The 18,447-nt window shown below is 36.6% G+C and overlaps 1 protein-coding gene across 2 annotated transcripts in view; it reads left to right on the forward strand.

The window, feature by feature from the left end:
- The first annotated feature begins 8,933 nt into the window (after positions 1-8,933).
- USP15 (ubiquitin specific peptidase 15) overlaps positions 8,934-18,447 on the forward strand; it is a 114,441-nt gene continuing 104,927 nt past the window's right edge. For both annotated transcript variants that reach the window (XM_028110804.2, XM_028110805.2), the window contains exon 1: positions 8,934-9,060. In XM_028110804.2, the coding sequence (XP_027966605.1) occupies positions 8,972-9,060 (89 nt within the window). In that variant the 5' untranslated portion in view covers positions 8,934-8,971. The remainder of the gene's footprint in view (positions 9,061-18,447) is intronic.

Here is an 18,447-nt window from a genome sequence, read left to right on the forward strand (position 1 = left end):
TTAGGCTGAGATGATTTTCTTTTTTAACCCTCCAGGCATGAATCACTAAATTGTACACAAGAAACTAATATTACACTGTATGTTAACTGGAATTTAAATAAAAACTTTTTTAAAAAAGGAAAAATAAATAAATAAAAAGTTATACCAAACAAAAACAAAAACAAAAACAAAAACAGTCCATTGGATAATTAATACCTGCAGGTGGCCAAAAAGAAGAGCAAATTCCAATTGAGTTCCATCAACCTCTTCTGAAGTTCAGATGAAGAGTCGTATTCTCTTGTTAGATACCTTGCTTCCTTTTTTTTTTTTTTTTTTGAGGCGAGGAGCCCTAGAATTTAATTTGGGATGTCCAAGTCTATTCTTAATCAAGAATAAACAATACTTAAGAATAAACAATACTATTTCTATAACTTTAAAGGAAATATATAAAGAATTCTTCAGTTGATTTCATCATAAGCTTTCCTCTATATCATTTTGTTTGTTTTCTGAATTTGTGCAATATGAAAACAGAAGGCTAGAAAATTGTTAACAATAGAAGAATTTTGATTAAGCAACTGCCTTCAGCTCAGGTCATGATCCTGGAGCCCCGGGATCGAGTCCCGCGTCGGGCTCCCTGCTCCGTGGGAAGTCTGCTTCTCCCTCTGACCCTCCCCCCTCTCATGTGCGTGCGCTCTCTCTCTCTCTCTCTCAAATAAATAAATAAAATCTTTAAAAAAAAAATAGAAGAATTTTGGAAAAAATTCCTTTATTTATTTTACAAGGCTGATAGTTCTGAAGTTTTAATTTTCTAATTTCTTTTAATTCTACTTCAAGAGAAAAAAGTTTGAAATTCATTTTTTTCTGAAAGGGCTGAAAGAAACTTACAGTATAATGCCATTTACATGAGCCATTCAAAAGCAGTTACAGCATATAGAGTCTAAAGGGCATTACTTGGGGCGCCTGGGTGGCCCAGTTGCCACCCTGCCTTCAGCTCATGTCATGATTCCAGGGTCCTGGGATCAAGCCCCCCATGAAGCCCCCCATGGAGCCCGCATCAGGCTCCCTGCTCAGCGGGAAGCCTGCTTCTCCCTCTCCTGTTCCCCCTGATTGTGTTCCCTCTCTCACTGTGTCTCTCTCTGTCAAATAAATAAAGAAAATATTTTTAAAAAATAAAAATAAATAAAAATAAAGGGCATTACTTAAAAGCACTCAGCCCTTGCTCTACTAAAAGCAGGTTTTTTTTTTCTTCTTACCTTGATCTACTTCTATTTTCTATTAACCACTTTAAGTAGTCAGTAGAGTTGAGTGTTATTCTTAGTTTAACCTGCCTGCAAGACATTTCATTCAGTAAGTACTTATCAAGGAACCACTGTCCACATAAAGTTTTACTAAATGCCTGGGGAGACAGTAAGAAAGAAAGGGAGGGAGCAACTAAAGGAGGAAGAGAGGAAGGGAAGGAGGAAGGAAGGAGAGAGGGAGGGAGGGAGGGGAGACGGAGGAAACAAGGAAGAAAATTTTGGCACGTGTATTGGTTTGTAATCTATCTTGGTTAGCAGTTATATGTATTATCTAGCTCTATATGTACTTAAAGATCTATTCCTCATAAGTCACCTTGACTCAATTTCCTCTGACCATAATCATGATTGGCTAACAGCTGCTTTAGCTTCCCTGCCCTGATTCAGCGTCTGTATTAGTAAGTCTTGATAGCATTTCTTTTGCATGGCATGCCAATAATTATTCTACTAGAACATGTCTAAAAGCTGTTTGGGGATCTACTGTTATCTATCCTTGGCTTATTCCTGGCCAGTTGAAATGTAATCAGCACAATTTATAAGCTCCAGGCCCCCACGTTTGATAGATATTTATTATAATTTGATGTTAAGAATTTGGTGACATGGCCTACAAAGTTAAAATAATCTCATAATCACTTGGGGCACCTGGGTGGCTCAGTCAGTTAAGTGTCTAACTTTTGATTTCAGCTCAGGTCATGATCTCAGGGTTGTGAGATGGAGCCCTGTGTTTGGCTCTGCACTGGGTGTGGAGCCTGCTTAAGATTTTCTCTCCATCTCTGCCCATTCCCCACGCCTCTCCTCTCTCTCTCCCTCTTAAAAAAATTATCTCATAATCACTGAAGACCTTGGTATGGCTATTACTTTCTGTACTGTATTAGTTTTAGAGCTCATTGCTAAAAATATCTTCCATACTTTTGTCAACTAGTAGTTGACTCAATTTCTTATAATTGTTATCCATGACATATCTGTGTAGTGATACAGTAGATGGACATATTGGTCAATTTTAGATCTAAAAATATTTTGCTTTGTCTTAATTTCCTTAGGGTGGGCTATTCTACTGTCTGTATTAGTTTTCTATTACTACTGTAACAAATTACCATAAACTTAGCGACTTGAGACAACATAAATGTAATATCTTATATATTTCTATGGTTTAGAGGTCCAATACAGGTCTCATAGGCCTGAAATCAAGGCACGGGCAACACTGTCCCTTTCCAGAGGCTTTAGAATAGAATTCATTTCCTTGTCTTTTCCTGTTTCAGGAAGCCACTTACATTCCTCAGCTCATGGCCCCTTTATTTCATCTTCAAAGCCATACCTCCATTGTCATCTTTACCTTTGACCACAGCCAAGAAAGTTTCTCCACTTTCAAGGATTCATGTGATTAGATTGGGCCCAGTTGGATAATACAAGATAATCTTCCCATCTCAAGGTCCTTAACCTTAATCAAACCTGCAATGTCCATTTTGCCACATAAGATAATACATTCACAGGTTCTGGGATTAGGACATTGACGTCTCTGAGAAGCCACGATTCTGCCTTCTGGGCTGTCAGTCTGTAGGTAAAATGACTGTGACACATGCATTTGATCTGTTATGTATTTCTTCTTTTGTAATTAGAGAACCTTCATAAGCATGTGAATACTTTTCTGTTATATTCTACTATGGCTTCCAAGTACATTGTTTTATCCTTCAGAATACCTACACAGAAAAGACTGTGGGTAAAGATGGAATTTTAATATTATCCTTCTTAGCCCCTTTAGTGATTGGTTTTCTTTGACGTGGGATACCATTAATTTTAACACAACTGTCTATGTTATTGCATAGCAGCTTTGTGATTTTAATGAATTTGTTTAGACGTTTGTTTAGTAACTGCCCCAGTTGATGAGGGAAAAATATTTCGTAAGTAACTGATACTATATATTGAGCTCTATTAAGAGTTTCACATTCATTATTTCATTTTCTTTTTACTGAATCCTATGAAATACATCTATTATTCTCATTTTACAGATGAGGAAACTAAACTTTTCAGTGTTACAGAACTAGCAAGTAGCAGAATGGGGCATTCATATATAGGTCTTTCCAATCCCAAAATGTATAGCCTTTCCATTATGTTCTATAAACATTTCCACAAACATTATGTTAAATTACATATAGCAGTGTATTATTATTTCCTGCACATCTCATGAATCCTTCCTAATATAGAAATATGACAAATATATTACATAGTAGCCTTGGGTCACTGATTTCTAAAATTTTAGAAATCTATCACTGACATAGTTCAGAAGGATCTAAACAGTAGTTTGCTGGCTAGCAAAAGAAAGCAATGGTAAATATTTTATAAAATCATCTTCTTGAGGTCTTCTAACAGGCCCTTAATAGGGTCTGTAGTATCCTATTGCTTAGAGATACCTGGAAGACAAAATCATGAAAAATGCCTCATTTAATGTTTACATCACTCCTGGAACATACATGTATTCTTTAAGACCTACTATTATATTATTCTAAAACTCTTTGTAAGCAGTTTAAATCTTTTTGCTATTTAAGCCAAAATGAAGAGGAGGGTTGACCAAATAGAAAAACTGAATAATAATTCAGTCATCTCTTGGGAGAAAACAAGTTAATCTCTCTGGAACCTATATAGTTGCAGAATCAGTGGATCATTAGACAACTCTCTACTTCACGTTGGATGTGTAGATTTTCAAAATCCATGAGCATTAAAGAAAACATTTTTAAACTCTTGCACAAAACTGATATAAAGTAAAAATGATCAAGTATATAAAGTTAAGATCAATATTTTAAATTGTTTTTTTAATTAAAATATTAGCATATCTAAAACGATTTTGCTTTCTAAAGTTCATTAATTATTTTGAAGTTTGGGAAAGGACTCGGAGGCTGCTTAACATTTCTATTTTTTTCATTAAGTGATTATCAACCTTGAAATCTGTCGGTAAATATAAATAAGTATAAAACAGGCAGATTTTCCCTACTAGCAACCTTGATTTGATCTATATCACTTGATATATGACTATATTGCTCTAGGATAACCCAATTCTTTCTTGGAAAAGTTTCCCACCATACAAGTACATTTCATTAAAAAATATCTAGGAACCACAGGATGTACTATGTCTCTTAAGAGTTTTTGTTGTTCATGATAGAATTCTAGACCTATAAAGACTATGTTTATTGATCCAATTCAGTTTAGTTCTCTTGTCATTCAGTATCTACTATATCATTCAGTGAGTATCAGCCTATACCGTAGGCTGACATCAACCTTCAGGGTAGTGTCAGCTTTCAGAGCATTTTGTGTGCACTTCCAAAAAGAATTCGAGTAGCAACTCAGATTAATCAATTCCCAGACTTCATTCCCGTGTTAAAATGAAACTTTCCAGATCCCTTAGGGTAGGAGATATAATTTTGTTTGTTCTAATTTTTTTAATTAAATAACTTGGGGCACCTGAGTGGCGCAGTCAGTTAAGTGTCCAGATCTTGGTTTCAGCTTAGATCATGATCTCAGGGTTGTGATCTCAGGGTCCTGAGATGGCTCCCCGCATCGACCTCTGCTCAGTGCAGAGTCTGCTTAAGATTTTTTTCTCCCTCTTTCTCTGCCCCTGCCCTCCACTTGTTTTCTCTCTCTCAAATAAATAATCTTTAAAAAAAATCTTAAATAACTTTCATTGCAGCAGACAGTTCATTAGAGTCCCCAAAACTTCAACTACCTTACCACAGATTTCCTTCACCCGTTTACATTAGTTACATAGTCTAACCCTTGCAAGAATTTGAGTTTTATCCCTTGAAGAGTCTAATCACCCTATTTTATAATGAGGAAATTAATGCTCAGGGAGATTAAATGACTTGACCAGGGTTACCCAGCTAGTTAGTAGCACTGAGCCAAACTCAAAATCCAGGAATACTGGTCCTTTGTACAAGACATTGTATTCATTTCACTACCTTTTCTTTCTCTTTGTTAGAACCTAACATTTGCCTGAAATAAGGAGCCTCTGTATTTTTTTAAGTTTTAAAAACTGTATCATGTCACTTAACAATTTTTATTCATATCTCAAGTTTCAAAATATTAACAGATTAAACACTTTACTACATACTGTTTTGGTGTTTGCACTACTCCCCCACCTTTCCACTGCCTTTTGGCTATTTAGAGAGCTAGTAATGGGAGAAGGGAATTATAAAATTACAAAAGAGAAAAGAATGGTTTAGAGGGGTGAATAAAATCAGGGGGAGAAGGAGTTATCAGAGGGAATAACTGTAGAGGAATAACAAAGTAGAAAGAAAAAGTGAAATAGTGCTTACTGAAGACAAAACATAGTAAGAGTTGAAAAATAAAGACAGCAATGTATCAATCATTGTTCTTTTCAGGAATGTGTTCATTCTGGAAGATTTTTCCTTAGGCTCATGTAGCCAGCATCAAACAACATTGTGAGTTAGACAAAACTTGTCTTGGACTTCTCTGTATTTTCTTCCATTCAGCCTTTTAAAAATAAAAACACAGTGTTTTTTCTTTTTTTTCTCTGGTCCATCCTAGCCTGAAAACTGGCTCTCATTTGACACCTCAGTTTAAACCTTACTCTCTCCCAAAGTATTTATATTTGAAGTCCTTTTAATTGGTGTGTATAAGAACCTCTCTCAAAGGGATTACTTTAACAGTGAGTAGAGAGGGGAGCCCTTCCTAGAGTATCTCTAATTTCAAAACCAACTCTGCCTTTATGTAAGGTACACTTTGTTCATATCCAGCCTAATTTCTTAAGTTCTCAGCATACTCTTTTCCCCTTCTCAAGGCCCTAGGTTAAAGTTTTAGTGGACAAGAAAAGTGTGAGAGAATGTGGGAATATAATGATGATCACCAAGCAAATAGTACATTCTTGCGAAGTTAACTAAGGGAAGTATCAAGATACTGATTCCATATAAGCAATCTAAGTCCTGGCTTATATTCAATTATCTATGTGATGCAAGAGAAAGTTAATTTCTTATCAATTACCTCCAATTCAGAAGGGAAGTGGATCTCGACCAATTCAATGTTTATGAAAAATATCTCATTTCTCTTCATAATTGAAAGAAGCATGAGTAAAATAATCAGAATTTCCATAAATTAGTAAACTGAGGTCTTTAGAAAGTTGACTGCTATAATCAAGATGAATTTCACAATATATTTAAGTAAACCATTATGCTGTACTCCTTAAACTTTTTCAATTGTTTCTCAAGAAAACTGGGGTGAGGGGGAAGATCATAAAGATTGGTAGAAAAATTAAAACTTACCCATACTTCTAGATTCTGGAGCTAGACCTCCTGGTTTCAAATTTGCGTTCTGTCAATTGCCTCAATCCACCTCTGCGGAATAGGAATAATAATACCCACCTCATAGGGTTGCTGTGAGGAGCAAGTTAATATTTTAAAGTGTTTAGAACTGGTCTTGGAACTCTGTAAGTGCTTACTAAATACATACTATAACTGTTATTTCTTTTCTGTCTCTGACAGCAACTAATTAGGTCTACAAAATGGCCTCATAAATCTGATGTATAATTCAAATTAACATTGAACTTACATATTAGGTCCAGTTAACTCATTGCCTTGACTGTGGTGCAAATGAAAAGGTTACTTTACTTTGTTGCGTGGGTACAGGCTTCAACATTCCAAATGTGCATTTTCTTTGAAAGGAAACTGATAGAGGAGCGTGCATGAGGCATCATTTCTCAATTATGCTATAAAATGATAGAATGGTTTTGACTTCAAAGTCTATGACAATTTTTCACAGCTTTATTGAGATATAATTTATATACTATACAACTCATCCTGTCACCAGTAAGCAACATCAGCGTTCACTGATTGGCTCTTATATCTCAGGCAATAAACACATTGTTTCATTTAATCTTCATAAAAATCCTTTAAGGTAGGTACTAATATCCCTAATTTTATGATTAAACTAAAAGTTAAGTACTTTGCAGCTAGAGGTTGAGCTGAGGATTTAACTGTTGTTTGTATGGCTCCAATACTCTTCCCCTGTCATGCTGCCTCTCCTTGGAAAATTACTTTGTTGTCTTTCAGAGGTTGGCTGGGGAGGGGGGCAGGGAATGTGCCCTTTGATGGCACTCATGGTTAGAGAAACTAATTTTTTTAACCTGTCATAAGAAAAGCCAAATAATACAAGAAATAGCAATAACTGGAAGCTGCTTTCAGACTCTCAAATCAAGGATGACATGATGGTGCAAAATAGTTTTATTATGAAGAAAATAAGCAACTATGATGCTGATACACACATCTTAATGCCAGTATACACTACTTTAATTTGGAAGGGCTCAGTACTTCTTTCTAGCATAATTGCATCCATCTTTATTGCATTCCCACCAAATGAGTTAGAGTAGACAATAAACATGAGGAAACGAGAGATCATGCAGGAATTCTTATCCATTTTTTAGACTTTTCAAATAATTTATATTATCCTAAAGTCAAATTTCTGGACCTCCTCATGCTTGGAAATATTTAAGCAGTTTTGCCACAATTCATTTGAAACAAATATTTAGGTGGTTCTTTCTTCTTTAGGTGGTTCTTATGTTAGGTAGCATGATGCTAGCCACCAGCTGTACAGAGATTGAAAAAGAAGAAGAAGAAGAAGAAGAAGAAGAAGAAGAAGAAGAAGAAGAGGAGGAAGAAGAAACAAAGATGAATCCAGTCCAGCCCAGTTAATATTTAGGGTCAGGTTTTCAAAAGGAGAGGTAATCAGTATGCTCTAGTGGACAGATAGCACACGGGGTTTGGAACTTGGGTTATAAACTTACCTCTCCACCTACTGTGTGACCTTAGCATTTGATTTTTGAGACTCGATTTCCCCATTTGTAACATAATTGTCTACAGTAAAAGCCGGTATTACTAAGTAATTTTAGGTATACACACATGGTAAGATGTGTTTTAAGAAAATGTTACTCTATAACATCGAGGATAAAGGTTTCCTCGCACGTTTCCCTCCCTTTTAGTACCTGGCATTATTTGATACATACTTCACACCGTGTTCACGGAGGAACTGGAACGTGTTTTTCACTGCATTTTAGCGTCTGGGTGTGCCTGGGGAGGCGTCACAAAGAACCTATAAAAGGTTTCCACCTACAGCAGGAGTAGGAGGGCAGAAAGGAGCCCAAGAAGGGCACTGAGGCCAAGTGTTCGGTTTCGGATTGTTCTTTGTTTGGGCCAAAATTCACCGAGTTTAGGTTCTGCGACGAGCAACGAAAAGACTACTGTCTCAGAGCTGTTACAATTTTCTGCCATATCTTAGCCGTCCCCACGCCCCCCGCCCCACCCCACCCTCAAGCGTGAGTGAATGCGCAAATAAGGGTTTTCAGGCGCCTGTGAGAAAGAGGGAGGGGAAGGCAGAAGTCGAGGATGGACGGGGCGGTGTCACCGCTCTCGAGAGAGAGGAGCGAGGGCCCCCACACGGAAGAGTTAAAACCTGGCTGTCCCGAGCCAGAGGAGTCCAAGACGAGATGCTGGACGCGCGGGGGCCGATTGGGGGCAGCAGACCACGGCAGCGTACTAGGTCCGCCCCCGGGACCAACTCTTGTCCCGAGGCGGCCCCCCCCCCACGTCTCTTTTGGTTTCGACCTGCGGACTGGGAGGGGCCGCGGGACGCCATTCCCACAATGCTCTGGGGCGTGCCGCCGCCGTCGCTGCCGCCTCCGCTACCGCTAGTGGAAGAAGATGGCGGAAGGCGGAGCGGCGGATTTGGACATCCAGCGGTCTGACATCGCGACGCTGCTCAAAACCTCGCTTCGGAAAGGGGACACCTGGTGAGAGAAAGGGGTTGAGGTGGCCGCGGTTGCAGGAGGATGGTGGAGAACTGGGCGGGAACTGCGGGCTGGTGTCTTTCGCTAGTGACAGGTGCGGGCAGGTCCGGCGGCGGCCACACTGGGCGGCAGGATTTTGGCTGCTTGCGAAATGTTGGGGCAAAGATTGGACCCGAGATGAGGGCCAGGGTTCGTGGCTTGTCGGGGCGTGCTGAGAGACTTCAGAGGAGCGGCGACGGCGACTCACACAGTTCTTTTCGTCCTCCTTCCTTCCGTAGTGCCGCTCCCACCTCAGGCCTTCCCGAATGATAGGTTATAGTCGTTCGGCGTGAGTCTCTCAATTTTTGACAGGTCCAGGTCCCGCGGCTTATCAAGATCTTACCCTCTTTCCTTCTCTAGTCATTTCCTTTCCCGGCATTGTCGGCATTCAAGTTCCTTGTTATTCTGATTCTTGTATTCTTCCGGGAGGCAGGCTGCAGGATGTTTGCGGTTCGTACTACACAGGTGGCATGTGTCAGGGCGCCACTTAAGAGAAAGAAACCCTAGTTTCCAGTTCCTTGTCAAAAGGAGGGAGAGGAGTACGGAACCTTAGGCTAATGAGAAATACCACGTGGTCTTGTGCTTTAGCGGAGGCTTGATAGAAACCGGCAGCGTTTCTCTTAGAAGCGCAGCCCTTCCCTCCTGTTTGAGGGATAACATAGGCCTGCAAAAAGTAGATAAGTCCACTTGAGGCTTAAGTCACTTGCTAATATTCAGACTTATAAAATACCAAAGGATATACTTAAAACACTGAAGAAAGTATGTGTAGATTTTAATACTTGTCGGCCATAGAAAGTGGTATTCAGAATAACTTAAATATGTGAATATGTAACATAAAGAGCTGTTTATTAGGAAAGATAGTGTGCTTCTTTACTATAACAATTATTTTCATGTCCCATTGTCACCATAACGGTATATAATTTACAGAGTGTTTTTTCCACGTACTCCTCTGACTTAGTGGAAGGAACATAAGATTTAGACCTAGTTAGATCACCGTTTCACCACTTAACCTGCAATATGACTTTGAGGAGAGTTAATTTAAATCATTGTACCTCGATGAAATGGAAAATAATTTCATTGTAGGGGTTTTATCTTGATTCAGTGAAATATTCTGAAATATTATCTGTTTATGAGATAACATAAAATTTTAGTTACTTTATTGTCACCACCATTTACTTCTGATAAAATGCTAGTAAGCTAGTAGGTAGCAGTCTTGGGACTTGAATTTAAGTATTTTGATCTAAGTCTTGGTACTTTTTTCCTACTTTGTTAGGCTACATAGATTCTGTGTTTATATGATAAAAATCCCTAAGGGTGTAAGCATACACTTGTTGCATTACAACAGAAAATATGATCTTTAGATGATTTAATAATCATTATTGTTAATGTAAGTGTGAGATGTTTATTTCTGTGCGGGAACTGAATACTTCCTAGGACACATGTTTACCTTGGTCTGTGGATTATTAAAGATAAATTAATCCTTCTTCCTATGTTTTGTTAAAGAACACTTAAAGATTCTTAGTTCACCTAGCCTATCACCACCTCATAAAAAGATAGATGTGGTTTTCCATAAAATAGAAATCTGTAAGTTTAAATATGGCTGTTATTCAGATGGATATTCTTTTTTAATGTATGTTTTTGGTATTCTGAGTAATAATTGGTGTTGACACTATGGGATGATAGGAACAGTATGTGTATTGAGGGCATTAAACTTTGACATTTTTCAAATAAAAGTATTTTTGCTTTTTCACAAAGTTACTGTAAATCATTTTAAAGATATGTTTTAAAGAATACAGGAAGTCCATAAATTTGAGTCTTCTCAGTGCTTTCATTTTAAAGAAAAAGAAACTGAAGCCCACATATTTAGGTAACAGCAGAATGTGGAAATTTTTTTTTTTTAAGATTTATTTATTTGAGAAGTGGCGGGGAGGGGCAGTGGGGGAGAGTCCTTTTTTAAGCAGGTTCCCCATTGAGTGCGGAGCCTGACGCGGGGCTCAATCTCACAATCCTGAGAGACCCTGAGATCACGACCTGAGCTGAAACCAGGAGTCAGATGCTTAACCAACTGTGCCACCCAGGTGCCCCAGAATGTGAAAATTTTTGTCCTTGATTGATTACCCCTCTTAGTTAAAGGAAAAAATGCAGGAGCAGGATGGTACTGTGGATTTGCAAAAACTAATATGGTTTATATGTAAGCCAGTTAATTTGCCATTAGGTCAAATCCGTCAAAAAAGGAAATAGTTTAGAGCAAAAGTTTGATTCAGAGTTTTAGGGAGAATAATTTGAGAAGTACACATTTGATTATTGTTTGCATGATTACAGAACTGGTAAAGATTTAATAATTGTTACCTGGGCTCATGTTTTTGGACTCATTAAAACTTGTTTTTAACTTGTAAAAAAGTTATTTCTCTTTTTAATGTCTTCTTAAAAGATGTTTGGATTAGTCATTTATGGTTATTTGGGCAAATCCAGGCCGCTATTTTATAGCTGAAATGGGCCATATGCAGATGGGACATTATCTTGGTATGTGTGTCTAACCATCTTGAAAAAGACTGATGAGTATTGAGAAAAAAATGGAAGGTTTACTATAAGTTTATTCTTGAAAGCTTAATACTAATATTTGATGTTATGGTCAAGTGCCTTAAAATGAATAAACTAATGAAAAGGAAACTATTTTCATTAAGTAGTTTGTAAGCATTTTTTGGATAAGGATTGTTTGATAGTTCTCTGGTAGATAACTAACACTTAGGCAATATTTGATTCTGCTTGAAAACTGGTTTCTGTTTATTTGTAAATAATGAATGATTTTTATCTGCCGACTGAGTTTCTAGAGATGAAAAGTAAGTACACAAGTCTGAGATGAGGAAGAACAAATTTTATGATATGCTTAATACTAGGCTTTATAGTGACAAGTCCAAATTGATGCAGGAGAATTACACCTCTTAAAAAGGTGAGGTATGAAAGTGACACTGATCTGCATTAGAAGGAGTAAAGTAGTCTCATAATGCTGTTTCTTAAACTGTATTTTAGCTCAGGGGAGGTATTCAGAAAACTGTGAACAAGATTAAGATTGTTTGAATTTAGCAACTATAGAAATAAAGATAAAGGAACTAGAACTTGTTTAACTTTGAATGAACGATAAATTGATCTTCAGATACTTGGTGGTTTCTCTTGATGAGACAAAAGGAGAAATTATTTTAAGTACATGACATGTTAAGTATATTAGGGATAGAGGAACCTATTTAAGGGGGATGGGTAATTAAATCAATGAGTTACAAAGACAAGTTGTGGGTTAAGGAATACTCTGGAGATATAAGTAAACAGATAACTACAAATCATCAAAATCACTGCTTTATTTCTCCATTTTTATTAAATGTTACTCTTCTACCAGTCATTTTCACTAATTTTTTATGTATGATGTTTTAAATTTTTATGTATGTTCAATGGTAATGCATAGCTAACTTTACAAATTAAATTTTGTGTGTCATTATTGCATAAATCCTAGTAACTCTAGTAGATTTAAGGTACTTCAGAGAGTAACTTTAATTTGTATTTAGAGTCATTTCAAATATGTATGATATTTTTGTTTCAGCAAATAGGCAAGGAATAGTCCATCAGATCATTGAGGTTTTCAGATTAGAAGACATTGATTCAGTTTTAGGGCTTTACTTCGATTCCTACTCTTTTACTTAGAAATCTTTTGAGGCTTTATTTTATATGGTCTCTTACGTTTGTGTAACTTTTATTAACACTAACAGAAATAACCTTAAAATGACAAATCAGTTCATAATGTAAAGGGACACTATCAATGTAAACTCCAAATTGTTTAGTATATACTTGTTCAAGAGATTTTTACATTGTTATTACTATAAGTATTAATTTTAGTTGTGCCAAAGTGTTAACCACTAAATTAGGGTATATATCACATCATTTTCAGGAAATGAGACCAGAAAGCAAAACAGGTTTTTTTAGTGTTGGTAAATTGGTAAAAATAAGGACAGAAATAGTGACATTATTAAGGTGTATTTTTTACATTTTAGTTGCTTAAAATTTAGAAAGGTAATTTTTCCTAATTTAAGCCTTATTATAAGTTTTTAAATCACTTCTAAGTTGTTAGTGAATCCAAAATTAATGTACCTTATTTTCTAGGAAGAGCCAGAGCTTTTTAGTCTGTGATTTCATTTATCTCTTTCGTGACATTCAGGCTTTATTTTTTATTTTTTTCTAAATCATACCATTTTCCCATTAGCACACGTAAGGTACTAAATAAATGTTCTTTTTACAAAATAGTTTTGTGACAAACCTTGCTCACACATGCATATAATAAGAAAAACTTAGTTTGTCAGGCCATGATGTGTAGTATTATATTTGAAAACACCATGTGCTAGGTACCGTTTTAAGTACTTACATATGTTAACTTATTTACTCATCACTACGGTTCTGGGGCACTAGAATGTGAATGTGCTGTAATTCACATTTGACAGAATAGGAATCCTAGGCTCAAGTGTTCACACCGTAAAATGGGATTTGAACCCAAGTAATTGGGGCTTTAATTCAGGCCCCAAAATCACTTATTTTGAAGATGCATTTTATTTATTTTTCAAGATTTTATTTCTTTTTTTTTTTAAGATTTTATTTATTTGACAGAGAGATACAGCGAGAGAGAGAAGGAACACAAGCGGAGGGAGTGGGAGAGGGAGAAGCAGGCCCCCCGCTGAGCAGAGAGCCCCATGCGGGGCTCGGTCCCAGGACGCTGAGATCATGACCTGAGCCAAAGGTAGACGCTTAACGACTGAGCCACCCAAGCGCCCCAAGATTTTATTTCTTTATTTGACAGAGAGGGAGACACAGCGAGAGAGGGAACCCAAGCAGGGAGAGTGAGAGAGGGAGAAGCAGGCTTCCCATGGAGCAGGGAGCCTGATTCGGAGCTCGATCCCAGGACCCTGGGAACAAGGCAGACGCTTAACGACTGAGCCACCCAGGCTCCCCGGAAGATGCATTTTAAAATGTAGTTCCACTTCAAAAGGAAAAAAAATGGGCATTTTTTCTTTTTAAATGCAATCTATTTTATATTCAGTAGCAGAATTCTACCATTTTATTGCAAGCTTGTGTTTTATGACTGATCAGTTTAGATATGATAGAGTATATAGAAAATCTTAACGTCTTGCTTCTGGAAAGCTGTTCCAAATGCTTTATACTTATGCAGCTTTTAAAATAAGTGCTCTTATTTACCTCATTTTACAAATGTTTGATGAGTTTAGAGCTAGTTTAAATACCTGGTTTATAATGACTTAAAATACTAGATATTAGCAATATCTCCTTAGTAGTAGAAATGTTTTGGGGGCACCTGGGTGCCTCAATAGGTTAAGCATCCAACTTTTGATTTCAGCTCAGGGTATGATCTCAGGGTGGTGAGATGGAGCTCTGAGTCAGGGTCCGCACTCAGCGCAGAGTCTGCTTGTCCCTCTCCCTCCGCCTACTTGTTCTCTTTCTCTCTCCATCAAATACATAAACAAAATCTTTTAAAAAAATGTTTTCATGCCGTCACTACTCAAATACAATGCAAACAGTATTTCATTAAATTATTATTCCTTCTTAGTTCTTCCTATATAAAATTATTCAGCAGTTACTAAAACGGTTTTTTCTTCCTTGGCTCATTTTGGTTCGTGCCTTTTATTTTCATTTCCTCAGTTTTCACTGTAATTCATATACTCTCTGTCTTATATTTTTTCCCTTGAAGTCATTTCTCCATACTCTTTTTTCCATCTGTTCTTTAAACAAGGGAATGTAGTTCCTTTCAGTTTTATCATCCAGTTTATACAGAAGTCACTACTAAAGAAACCTAGAGGGGCGCCTGGGTGGCTCAGTGGGTTAAGCGTCTGACTTCGGCTCAGGTCACGATCTCAGGGTCCTGGAATCGGGGAGTCTGCTTTTCCCTCTGCCTCTGCCGCTCCTCCTGCTTGTGCTCTCTCTCTCTCTGTCTCAAATAAATAAAATCTTAAAAAATGAATAGATAAATTTTTTAAAAAAAGAAACCTAGAATAAGACTGTTAGTAAGTGATGTCACTTTTGGATACAGATTAAAATGACATATCTGAAGGAATAATTAAGAATTGTTCCTCAAAAAGAAGTAAAAAAGGCCAGATTGTGATATGAGGCAGAAAACCTCTGTAGAATTAACCTGTATTTGGTTATACCTACAACACTTTTACTGCTTCCATCAGTAGGATTTTACATGGTTTCCTTATAGATCTTCCCCACAAAAGGAGGGTAATGACTGCTTTTTCTTCTCCACGAGGAGGAGAGCTAGCTGTCTCTTCTCTCCTTTTAGCTTTGAGAAGACCTAGATGTTATGTGGTAATTCCTTGCTGTTAAGAAAAATCGTGTAACAGTAGTAGCCATAGAAAGGACTTCCTTTGTGAAAGAAGTCAAAGGCTCTCACAGGCAAGTCTAAGAGTGGCTTTGAGGCCAGGCTGTTCTAAGTTTTAGAGAGCCAGTTAAATCAAAACCTGGAGCACTAGAGACAAAATTAATTACTTGAGTGAAAAGATAAAGTTCCTTGAGTAAAATTTTACACAAAAAAATTAAGAATGATAAGGGTGAAATGATCTGATCGTAGTAAAAGAGACCTGATAATTTGGATTGCTTTATATTGTTTAACAATATGTTTTGACAGCTTGACAGAGTTTAACAGTTTAATCAAGGGATTTATCTTTGATATAGATAGAAGATGTATATTCACAAATTTAAATGGATTTCAAGCTGTAGAAACTTAATTCTCTGGAGAGGTATAGTTAAGTAGTTACATGTACCATATAGTTATGGTGATGGTTAAAAAATTACTACATGTTAAGAGCTTTACACATATATGAAATAAGTGATAGTATTTTCATTTTACAGATATAAAAACTGAGGTATAGAGTTATATGTACATAGTCACACACTTGGGTCAGTGATAGAGCAGAGATTCTAACCTAGACAGTCAACTTGAAAGCCTGCGTTTTAAACTATATTGCTTGCCTATGAGTGATAGAGCCATACCCATATTATGGAAGCAACTTTTTGAGAGATGAATGCTTTGAAGTTTTAAAATCAGGCAGTGATAGCTTTGGCATATTAAACCTAGCGTTTTCATCTGTTATCATTTGAGGAGCCTGTAGGATTTTCTGAGGCTTTCTCCTTGGTTTAGCATTCTAGTCTTAGCATTCTTATTTCTAATTAATCAAAGCAGAGCTTTGATACTGATGGTTGGTTCCCATTTCTTGAAAATAATTTACTCATTTCTGCCTCATAGGGCATTACACATCATTCATATTATTTCAAATACAGTTTATTAATTCCTGACCTTCACTTCAAAACATAGCTCAACACCAATCTCTGGGGGTGCCTGGATGGCTCAGTTGGTTAAGCGTCTGCCTTCGGCTCAGGTCATGATCCCAGGGTCCTGAGATCGAGCCCTACATCGGGCTCCCTGGTCAGCGGGGAGTCTGCTTCTCCCTCTCCCACTGCCCTTTTCTCTCTCTCTCTCATTCTTGTGCGTGCACACTCCCTCTAATAAATAAATAAAATCTGTAAAAAAAAAAAAAAATCTCTGTAAAATCACCCCTAATAATCTCATTCAGATATATGTCCTTCCACTCTTAAAAAAAAAATAACAGCTTTATTGTGATGTAATTCACATATTATACAATTTTCCTACTTAAAATATACAGTTTACTAGGTTTCAGTGTACTCACAGAATTGTGCAACCACTACTTCAATCAACATTGGAATATTTTTTATCACCCCCCCCAAAATCCTCCATACCTCTTAACAGTCCCCTGCTTCCCCCAGTTTCTCTTCAAATCCCCCTGCTCTAGGCAGCTAATCTACTTTTTGTTCTATAGATTTGGCAATTTTGGATATTTCATATAAATGGAATCATATGTGATTTTTGTGTCTGGCTTCTTTAATGAAGTATTAGTACTTCATTTCTTTTTATTACTGAATAATATTGCATTGTATAGATAATATACCACGTTGAATTCATCCCTTCATCAGTTGATGGACATTTGGGTTCACATTTTTGGCTCTTATGAATAATCTTGCTATGAACAATTCATGTGCAAGTTTTTGTGTAGACACAACTTTTTGTTATGTGTACATACATACTTTTGTTTGTGTAGACATAACTGATTTTGTCTTGAGTATATAACCGAGGAGTGGAATTCCTGGGTGTCTGTGTTTAATTTTTTAAGGAACTGATAGGCTTTTTTCCAAGGTGGGTGCAGCATTTTATATTGCCATCAACAGTGTATGAGGGTTTCAATTTTTCCACATCCTTGACTGTGCTTGTTAATGTCTTTTTTTGATTACAACCATCTTAGCATATGTAAAGCAGTATCTCATTGTAGTTTTGACTTGCATTTTCCTAATGGCTAATGATGTTGCACATCTTTTCATATGGGCATATTGGCCATTTGTATACCTTCTTTGGCAAAATGTTTACCTAGATCCTTTGCCCATTTTTAAATTAGATTATTTGTCTTTGTATTATTGAGTTTTAAGAGTTTATGTATTCTAGACGTAAATCCCTTTTCAGAGAGATGATTTGCAAAATTTTCTCCCTTTCTATGGGTTTTCTTTTCACTTTCACAATCTTACTTGGCCTCCTTCCTGAGTTTCTTTTTTGTTTAGTTTAGATGTAAAAAGAGGTCATAAAAATTAGTTCCTGCTAACTGATGAATTTAATGTGCAAAGTAGAAAATAGGTTGGAAATGCTTGAAATTAGAAATGAAGATATAAAGAGATTAATCAAGCCATTGTTTTATTTGAAAGAACTCAATAGCTTTCAGTTAAGTTTTACTGAAGCAATGAAATCCTGAATTATAGTTTGGTACTTTTTAAAAAAGCCTGTGGATTATCTGGCTTATAATGATTTAAAATGCTAGAAATTATCGATTTAGTATTGAAAATGGTTTTATGCTCTTGCTATGTAAGTATATCATTAAACTAGAGAATTAATCTTAGAGTGAATTAATATCGAGTTGTTTATTCTGCCAATTCTGCATAAGATAGTATACATGTTTTCCTGAAATTGTGTGCTACATTGGATTCGGCTGAAATATTTGTGTATTTTCTTAGTTGTAGAAGAATGTTTTATATCTACTTTGCAGAGAAAAAGGTAGAATTTTAAGAAATAAATGATGTTATATATATGTCATATTAGGAAATTAAGCAGGAATTGCCTATCTAAAAGTTGTAAGTATAAATGTACTAATCAAAAAAGAAAAGAAAGAACTATGCATTCATTAGCTCTATGATTTCTTAAATGCGGCTGCTGAGATATCCCCATTCTCCATAGTGCTTTTA

This window comes from Eumetopias jubatus, unplaced genomic scaffold (assembly GCF_037043125.1).
Source record: "Eumetopias jubatus isolate StellerSeaLion01/CBP00866 unplaced genomic scaffold, mEumJub1_p1.0 scaffold_8, whole genome shotgun sequence".
In the NCBI taxonomy this organism is placed as follows: domain Eukaryota; kingdom Metazoa; phylum Chordata; class Mammalia; order Carnivora; family Otariidae; genus Eumetopias; species Eumetopias jubatus.